Consider the following 10,768-nt stretch of genomic DNA (forward strand, 5'->3'; position numbering starts at 1 on the left):
ACAGTACATATTTGCCTTTACATCAACATGCGTGTAATCTCTTCTAGACATTATGAAGACGTCCTAACTTAATAGGTTTCATTGTGTTGAGAACGTCTCGGGTATGTGTATATCTGTTACATAACACTTCCTGTCTGCTTCAACGCCCCAGACCTCGATCAGCGCACGCTCTACCCGTGAATCTGCTAAGACGACATTAGACTAGCCACACAAACACCGCTTGGTAATCAATACAAATAAAGCATCAATCTAATTAAGTTGGATCCAAATTCTCAAATTTTAATTAAATTTTTGGGGCTTTGAATATAAGAGAGAGAGAGAGGAAAAAGATCGCAATGCATATTTTAAGGGATATAATATAATACCAAAAAGTAGATAACAAGTAAAACGCAGTTTTGGGGTATACACCACCCCTGTCGTATATGTGTGGCCTTACTCTACAGCGTATATTAAATTTTGATTTAACATGCAATTAGAGAGTAATTTTGATGATACTGACATTCATATGTACCGTAATAAAAAGGAATTAGGAAGTTGTAAGCGAGGAAACCAGCACATGACGAAGGAATTAAAAACAAACACCCTAGTTTAATTACTGGTAAAATTTGTTGCGTATAGGTAATTGTAAGCTGATAAGTAGATCCCATGTCCTGGAGTAGAGACATTACAATTTTGACATCCTGTATTCGACGCGTTGAACATATACACACAGGGTCTTCTCCCCCGTGTGTTGTTTTAAGAACACGGTCAGCAGGGACCTAACAGGTGTACATATAAACGATGTTCGACTGAAATGAGAAAACAAAAATCTTTCTTTTAGCATAATATAAAATTTACATTTTTTTTATTCATAAAACATACAAAATAATATTTTGTTATTAATAAATTTTTGAACCAATTCTCGAAGTCTACACAAACGCCATTAAAACAGGCAGAACATATTAATCTTGCACTCGTATACGGTCATTTGTAGATCTATTTGTATTATTTTTTCACTGTAAAAAATATTAGGACACAGCTCCTAATCCTTATCATTAAATGTAGCATAAATAAAATGTTTTGTATTGGGTTTTTTTTTAGAATAAAAAAATCGGAGGTGTATTAAATATGCTAAATCCTAAGTACATCTGGTTTTAGTAGGTCCCTGATTTTCTTTTTCTTTTTTCTAAAATGATTTATTTAATATACCGGTATGTAATGCGAAATAGCTGGCCATAAGCAAGCCGTACTCATTTTCTGCCGACGAATAAAATAGCTATCGTAGTTAGTTTGTCCCTGTTAGGAAAATAACGGTACTTCACACCGTGGCGGTGTAAATCTGCCCCGCGATGAAATCCCGCGGAGGATTAGCGCGGGAAGGATTAACATACCGCGGTCTAATACGGGATCCGCGATGGCCGTACTGTACATACATGTAGCTTTGAAAAAATAATGTAATGTACATCATAATTATCCATATGCACTGTACATGCAGTAAAACACGCCTCGCATTTAAAAGAGATGCATTACAGTTTAGATTTACACGGTGAGGTTTTAATCTCATCCTCAACACATTTCATAAAGTCACTAAAAGCCTCTAGATATTCATTGTTATGTTCTTTTATATGCATAGCGTGTTTAGATTTGGTCCAGCATACAAAAGAAACATGAGTGATTTTGAAATCTTCTCGCCATTTTCTAATGATAACGTCCACATTTTCTGCATCACACATAGGATCATTCCGACTGTATACGAATAGTGTAGGTATTCTCAACGGGAATTCGGAAAATACTTTTACACCAGTTTCAAAAAATTTGAGAGTGTGCCTATATGTCAAACAGAAGTATAGACTGAGAAGACGAGGGATAAGGAATTGGAGCACCGGGTTTTGAGATAGTCCGTGCTTCACCCCAGTCTTCATCCTCTCTGTGGATCCGATGGTCAGACTATCAAATATAACTCCCTGTATCCGGCCCCTAAAGGACCGGTACCGGTCCTGGCTGTCCTGGAGAAGCATCAGGCAGCTGGTGTAGTTGTATGCACCGATAGATATGGCATGAACCAAGAAGGCATTGCATTCAGCAAGTGTATCGACATGATCCAATAACCTCCTGGCTAGCTTCACGGAGTTCGCGGGCCACACAAAGTGTGTCACATGACCTGGAATGTACATGAAATCATAACCTGCGTTGTGATACAGATCCACATAGCGCTGGACAGCGCGTGGACTAGCGTTCAGCCAACCGAAAAACAGCACAAGTTTGGCGCTTTTTGATGAAGAGACATCTGGCTGTCTGATAATACGGAATTCTGAATCTTCCCCGATAACCATCGAGACCTGTACAAAGAGGAACAACTCTGTCAGTCATATAACAGCAACAGAAAACATGAAAATCATCAAATTGATTGACTTCATACACTACATATCGATTATCAAATTTCCAAATGTTTTTGCCCTTGACATATTTACAAATTGTAACTACATGTATAAGCCATTTCCTCATAAATACAGTGCACTGTAAATAATGCTCGTATGAATCAATATACATGTAATACGTTTACTTTAAAGTTTTGGGAATTCCGGCACAGAAAATATAAATTTCATTCCTAAAATACACGCGGATATGTACTACAACGCTTCACCCCGGCCTACTTTTCATGCAGCGCTAACGCATCGCAGTTCATACCTTCATGGATGTTCAAAAACGGAATTTATTTCTTAAATACATCTGCACGACTAACTTGTACATATAATGCATATCTGGTAATCTGACCCCAACCCCAATTAATGTATGTACATGTACCGAGTGTAAGGGTGTTGATTGAAAAATCCTCATCACATTGTCATGCAAAGGGAGACGAGTTCAGTTTTTATAATTCGCGGGAAAACGGATTTTGCTTAATTTTGGTTCTTCAATTCAATTCAATTTATTCGCTCAAACCATGTTAAACGGTACATGAGGTACAGGAAATATAATACATGCAAGAAAAATCGTCAGAGGTTCATATACATGGAATAATGCAACTTTCTTATATACCAGAGGAGAGCATAATATACACTGTATATATAAATAAACATAATAGTAATACGTTTAAGAGGTAGCAGAAGAACAATTACGAAGAACAACAAACAATCTCAAAAATATGAGAAATAAAAAACACAGAGATTTCTTAATATTCTACATTGGTGGAATTCGGAAGAGTGTATGTTGCGCGCGAGTCTGAGAGGGAGGGTGCATGCATGTCTGTCGGTTATATGTATGGCCACTTTTTCACTTTTGACTTGCATGTACTACAGTGTATATAGCTCAGTGCGTCTAGAGACTGTTCGTCTGTGTACCAGCTTTCTCCAATGATAGATTGATTGCATATTGTTTAACGTCCCTCTCGAGAATTTTTCATTCACATGAAGACGTCACCATTGCCGGTGAAGAACTGTAAAATTTAAGCCTATGCTCGGCGCTAACGGCCTTTGAGCAGGGAAGGGTCTTTATCGTGCCACACTTGCTGTGACACGGGACCTCGGTTTCTGTGGTCTCATTCGAAGGACCGCCCCATTTAATCGCCTTTTACGATAAGCAAGGGGTACTGAGGACCTATTCTGACCCGGATCCCCACGGGAGACTTTCTTCAATGAAAGTAGTTAAACATGCCAATGACACTAGAGGTGTTTCTGAAAGAGGGTGTTGCACAGAAGCGGGAATTTTCCCTAATCGAAGCTCCGTGCCAACATTCGTGATAGTAGAACTGACCTTCATTCATATCTATACTTATTTAAATACCTGAAGGATTCCCCAGGACTAGGAACAAGTCCAATACATTTTATGTGTCAATACATTATAAATGCGCATCTGGTGCATCAAAATTGGTACCGTATAAGTTTTACATGTAGTCTGAAGAAAATTTTTGAAATCGTGAAAATTAAATTCTCTTCTTTTTTCCTGGGTACCGGATACAATGTATACGATTACATGTTACGAGTGTATCAAATATTTAATATTCTATACTACTACAGTCCAAAAGCTCTTATACTCGTATGTTTTATTTTCTACAACCAACAATTGGCAACTGTACATGACTGGCCACAAAACAATATATGAGAAGTTTAATACGCATTAATAAAATTAAAAGTACATGCACCTGTAAAATTGATTCAACATAGCAATTTGCTACTGGAATACATATAAACTCAAACTGTTTAACGGTTGTTTACCTCGTTTGGCCTTAAACCGTTTTTCTTCCAAAGCTTTGCAAAGTTCACAACGGTTTTTTGTAAAAGGCACCGAGCCTTTGTCAACAACTTTCATTCAGAAAAAAACATACAAGTTCTCGTTAGCAGCCTTGACCATCAAAACACGGGTATTGCATGTTGTATTCGGCGTGTTTGTTGAGAGTCCTATTCACAAACTAAACAGTGTCCAGGTTGGAAGCTTATTTCAAACTCGGAACATGGTAATAAACAGAGATTTGACATGAAACATTTATAAAAACTAGAAGCGTGTTTCAATTAAGAAAAAAAATCTAGATGGAAAAGGAATATGAAAAAAAAAATATGTTTGCGAGGGAGTCGAACCCAGTCGTTTTAAAAATAGAAAACATCTTTACACATGATAGCTGACGACCTTATCCACTGAACCACGCAGTAGATCATACATTACCAAGGAAAATTAACGTACAGGTGAAGTTGAAAATAATACCAGTGAAGTCGTTTCGATTTTTTTAAATTTACAACAACAAAAAATGCACTCATGAAACAAAAATTCAGAGTGACAGTTTTTGTTTTAGAGGAAAACTCGAAGAACATGCTCATGCTAAATTTATTTTGTTTCACGGAGGCAGTTTTTCTGAAATTCGGGAATACCCCACCATTTTAACGCTAAAAATCATATAAATCGCTTGATTTAAACTTGAAATATTTTGGCTAATTTTGTCAATACACGTCGTTTAAACTTATTTTCAAAAATTATTGAATCAAGACATACATTCCAATTGGTTTTATCATATATTTGAATAACTTAAATTTTTCGATCTTTCATGCAACACCTTTAGGGAAATTAAGATGAGACGTGCAACACCTTCTTTGTCGGCGATATAACTAGCGCGGTGAATCATTTCACGAACACTAGAGCTGTTACTGTGATTTACCAGTGACATAACTATCGTGGTAATTATTTCATTAACACTAGAGGTGTTACCGTGGTAATTATTTCATTAACATTAGAGCTGTTACCGTGGTACTTATTTCACTAACACCAGAGCTGTTGCCATGGTAATTATTTCACTAACACTAAAGCTGTTACCGTGGTAATTATTTCACTAACATTAGAGGTGTTACCGTGGTAATTATTTCACTAACACTAGAGCTGTTATTGTGGTAAATATTTCACTAACACAAGAGGTGTTACTGTGGTAATTATTTCACTAACACCAGAGCTGTTACCATGGTAATTATTTCACTAATACCAGAAGTGTTACCGTGGTAATTATTTCACTAACACTTGAGCTGTTACCGTGGTAATTTCACTAACACTAGAGGTGTTACCGTGGTAATCATTTCACTAACACTAGAGCTGCTGTGATTTACCAGTGATGTACATAGCTCCTTTTTGCGGAACCATCTTCATTATATTTATGTTCTCATCAAAGTAGAGGTCTCAAACTGAGCAGACATATTCTAAGGAAGGTCGTACCAATGATTTAAACATGATGCTTGCTTTACTTAGGTGTATTTCATGTTTAAATTTCTTACAAATGGAAAAGAATCAAATCAATTAAAAACAGGATTATTTCTACATAAAGCTAACCGACACTATAATTCTCTGTTATAAACTTACTACTAAATGATTTTGTATTGGGGATCAACTATTATAAAACATGTCCAATCAGTCAGACGAAATTTCAATTTCCCCTGCCTAATTAAGAATGATATTAATAAACAAAGGTCAGTTGTACATAAAACACTTAGTGAGTTGTACAGGAAAGTATTCTTCCTCTGATTGTGTTTCTTATGAGAATCTAACAGATTGATATTCAATGATATCAATACATAGGTACTATGAAAAGAAACCCACCAATATAATACCGGTAACTTTATTGTAATATAGAATCATTGTATGTCTATATATGCCACCATAGGATATTTTAAAATCTTCTCCTGTCTTTTCCCTCCTAATCATCTAATACAATTTCTGGCTATAACAATAATGAGCTCACTTTCATCTACCCCTGCCCTGGAATTGAACCTTGAGGATAGAGCTAAGAAGATACATGGATCATGTAGGTAATTAAGACACATAAAAATGTCACTCACAATCTCTGTAAAAGTCATTTCACGGAAAATATTTGTCTCTCTTTTAAAAATTTTCCCCTCAAAATCTCTCAGTGGCATAGGAATATATATTAATGACTAATAAAAACATTTATTTTGAACACAAACAAGAGAAACCTAATTAAAAACTATGTTAGATAACCACTTTTAGTGTAAGAAATATATATAGCAGAATTATTGTCTTGCAAAACAATAAATTAATAATTATATAATCACCAAAACTGCATACTCAGGTGCTGCTTTGAGGGTAAAAAGTGTTTGAAATAATTTCAAAAATAAGAGTGTTATCACTGATATATATAATATTATAGAGCAATTTTCATCGAATTCAATCTTTGGTGACAAAGTGACAGTTAATGCAGCTTTATGGAATAATATGAAGTATAATTGTGGTAAACTGCAAAATTCATCAAAATGGGGAATTTCTAACTCTGTACAGAAATTTCATAAATATTCCTTCAAGTTATCTTTCCTAGCTCAACTAAGGCTTGACTGTGTTACATTTAGTACACTGTCACTTGTATTCAGGAATATTAATGTCTGCAAAACTTAGCGAAAACTTTGAAAAATACATTGATATAATGATTAATATCAATATGACAAAAAAGGTTAACTGGTGAGCCTGATAGGGAAACTCTGACTGATGTGGTGTGTGATCTGAAATATCTCTGGCAAGGTTTCTTTAAAGTTTGTCACTCAAAAAAGTAGGAAGAAAATCACTTTTTATACCACTCATTCAAACATCTGTACACTTACATCTTACTAGAAATATTTTTTGTTTACTTTTGAATTGAATAAAGGAATGTTGCCAAAAGATTTTAAGAGAAAATGTTTTGGATCATTTTTACTGATTATTCTGTCGGTGCAGTTTTATTTTGTCTGTGCAGTTTTATTCTGAATATTCACTAGAGCATTCCTCATACAGCGTATTTACTGCAAAAACTTAATTTGACTCGCCTTGCGTAACTGCGCTCACAGTCACACACAGACTTGAATAGACTTAATAATAGAGTGAAAAAGGCCTAAAATATAAACTGTTCTGTTTCTGCTAACATCAAGTCAAAATTAACGTACACTGTAGGTCTATAGGGAATGAATTTTTTTTTCTCACAAATATTATATTAAGAGTACACAAAAGACAACCTGATCATAATCCTCAATGAAGTTGCAGGTATATTAACATCTTGAACATGAGGGACCTCATTTTGCACTATTAAATTAATGCAACTTTTATGTATGCTTATATATATATATATATATATATATATATATATATAAATTACCTACAAAGTCATTAAAAGTGCAAACTTCAAAACAATGTTTATTCAATAATCTCTTGAGCAATATGTTCTAAACACAGCAAATGCTCCCAAAGTACCCATACTGATGAAATACTTTACAAGATATATAGTGGAGGATGTGGAAGGGAGGGGGGGGGTTAAATCCCCCTTTGGTTATTTTTTTTTTTTAAAGAAAAGGGGTAATATGTTTTGGCCTTCACCCCCCCCCCCCCTTCTTGAGCAGAAAAGGTACAAACCTGGGTCACACTCCACTTTTGAAAATGTCCAGGGTCTGATATAAATATACAATGTATATCATATTAACACTATATTACTATTTTGAACCCACCATAAAGTCAGAACTCTGGGGTTCACCCGTTGCAAAATTCACAATTTTGGTACATCCCCTCTGATTTTTCCTAAATGTGCATTTAGTTTTTATACAGTATCACCAAAATTAAAGAAGTCTTTATGAATCAAATAATGTTCAGAATAATCAACTAAAATAATTTTGGTCCCATGTACCCTGCTATGAAATGCCTTGGGATCATGAAATCTACAATTCTGGTAAAGGAGAAGTGGTTATTTAAATGTCTTTCACATAAACACTATATGAGCCGTTCCTAGCCCTTAAGTGTTTTATCGCCAAAGTGTGAACTACATGTATATAGAACGATCCCTCAAAATATTAGAGAAATATTATATATATATATATATATATATATATATATATATATATATATATATATATATAATATATATAATCCAAATAGAAAGAGTTGATATCACACAGTCAAAATAATTCAATAAAAAAGCAGGAAAATATGCAGTTCCAAAATATATTTAAATCACTAGCGCTTTCTGGATTTTAACATCCATCCTCAGGTGAATACAAAAATATATATCTATAGATATATATATCTATAGATGTCTCTAAGATAAACAACTTTGTATTCAATATTTGTATTTGGAAATACAGTAATTTTTTATTCAAGGTCTGATACTTGCAGGAACCCTGAACAAGACAGAAAAAAGAGGTAGGTGTTGACTTTTGTGATAGTGCTAAATTGTAACATTAAGAGTTGACACATCATTTTGTAAAAGTACTTTTAACACATTCAATAAGTTTTTCACATTTAATGCTGTACTTGGTCAAAACTTTGATAGGGTATATCATGCATGCAGCACCTTGAAAATATTACTAACTTCTTATTGTTAACTTATATATTTGTACCATTGCTCTGTAAAGCATTAAAGTAAGATTTCATGGACTTGTCACTGTTTACTAAAACGGTAAACACTATAATACATTTTGCAGATCTATGTCTAGATATTCATTATGATTGGAGTTATTCAGGCAATTTGATTATCTTATCCAACATAGATTTTCTGACAAGTTGATACATGAATATATTCTAAAATAAAGAATAATGGATATTTACCTGTGTGCGTTTCTGACTGTTTTGCATTAGGATACACGGTGGTACTTACATATATTACATCAAGTAATGTCTCGTGTTATGTACATTGTCTAAGCTCATACTACTAGTATTACTGTATATTATGTGTGAACCATATTGCACATATGCACTCATTATAAACATGACATGTTGATCTAGTACCAATGCACCGTCCCGTGGTATCTTTTGCATTATAGTGGAGTTAATCATATGTACTTTACTACCTTTACTATTATTACATGTAGAGTTGTTATGTACATGTATATATATATTTTATTTTTCCTGTGTGTATTTCTGACTGTTTTGCATTAAGATACACGGTGGTACTTCCATGTAATACAAATAAGTATTATCATGTTCAAAATGTCTCATGTATGAACATTGCTCATACTAATAGTGCATATTTTGCTCTTGTTTTGTTCTTTTCTTTTTATCATCATTTTTTTTTTTTTAAATAAACATTGCACATTGAAATGTTAACAATCATGTATGCTGTATGCCCGAGAGGGCCCTAATTTGGAAATAAATCATATTCTATTCCACACCTATCAACACTTCGCCGCGAGTTACGTCCCTTTGCGGGGTCAGCCAAAGGTCAATCGGTGAAAAACCAAGTTTTCCTTCTTTACCTTACCAAATGTAAGATGTTATTACTTTGAATTTTAGCCAATTACCAAGTTTTCATACAAGTTAATGGGTTGCCCCAATCTGGGGCATATTGTAGTTGACTGCAATTGATGGAAAAATAACAGATGTCAAAGCTACAGATAGGAAAATTACAAAGGCCAACGTAGGGAAATACGATTTTTATCCGGGAGATGGCGGACAAGGGACGTAACTTTCGCGAAGTGTTGATACGAGTGTACCATAAAGAACCCCCATTGGAAATAAGCCATCTGATTGGCTAATATTTTAAATCTATGATAAAATGATTATTTACAGAATATCTATATATACAGCAGTTCATCATAATTTTTATTGTCTTACATATTACTTGAAATAAACAATTATATCAATGTACGATATGATATCGTGTGATATCATTTTTCATACCATCTGCGATCTGTGATATAATATTGTGATAAAATATAATACTACCTATAATAAATTTAATATGATATCAGCTCTGATACATATTATTGTGACAAACATTTTATATGCTAGTATACGTTAAACAGCTGTTAAATAATGTTGTTACTTGAATAAAGAATAATAAATTAATAATGATCCCCGTTGTTAGATTACAATAATGTAATCTAATTTTGAAGTAACTTACATTTATATCTACTATCAAAGGTCAGGAATCATCCACACTGCTTATGTAGAATTGTAGGCCTAGTATTTGACCTGTCCAATGTTGACAAAACGCGCGACGCCCACTGTAGGCCTACTTTCACTTCATGAGAAAAGAATTTTATAAAGCCGAGCCCGATGGAATTCCACAGAGATTTGGCCGAGTATTCATTTACTCCAGACGATTGTGCAACACAGATCAAAATAAATAATTGATATGATGAATATATTAACCGCATTACAATGCATGTAAAATAAACATATACAGGCCCGTGTCAGAAGAGTTTCTTAATTAATCATTTGCATGGAGAACTTTTGATGTGATCAACCTATTATAATTAGAATGTGGTATTGATCATTGGTGTGGTCACGCGAGGGAGGGGCTGTCCTATACCTCCACCCCCCCCCCCCCCATCCAGAAAAACAA

At 34.3% G+C, this 10,768-nt stretch overlaps 1 protein-coding gene across 1 annotated transcript; it reads right to left on the bottom strand.

Annotated features, from left to right (window-relative positions):
- Positions 1 to 810: 810 nt before the first annotated feature.
- On the bottom strand, positions 811 to 10,463 carry LOC125652222 (transmembrane protein 53-A-like). The gene is made up of 2 exons (XM_048881248.2): positions 10,325 to 10,463; positions 811 to 2,318 (listed from the first exon to the last, which is right to left on the bottom strand). Exon 2 carries the CDS (start codon positions 2,310 to 2,312, stop codon positions 1,506 to 1,508), a length of 807 nt encoding a protein of 268 aa, XP_048737205.2. The 5' UTR covers positions 2,313 to 2,318; positions 10,325 to 10,463; the 3' UTR covers positions 811 to 1,505.
- Positions 10,464 to 10,768: the final 305 nt, after the last annotated feature.

The sequence above is a fragment of the Ostrea edulis genome, chromosome 5, assembly GCF_947568905.1.
Source record: "Ostrea edulis chromosome 5, xbOstEdul1.1, whole genome shotgun sequence".
NCBI classification, from domain to species: Eukaryota; Metazoa; Mollusca; class Bivalvia; order Ostreida; family Ostreidae; genus Ostrea; species Ostrea edulis.

Excerpts from the sequence above, each read along its gene's own strand:
- LOC125652222 (XM_048881248.2), bottom strand. The coding sequence starts at position 2,312 with ATGGTTATCGGGGAAGATTCAGAATTCCGTATTATCAGACAGCCAGAT.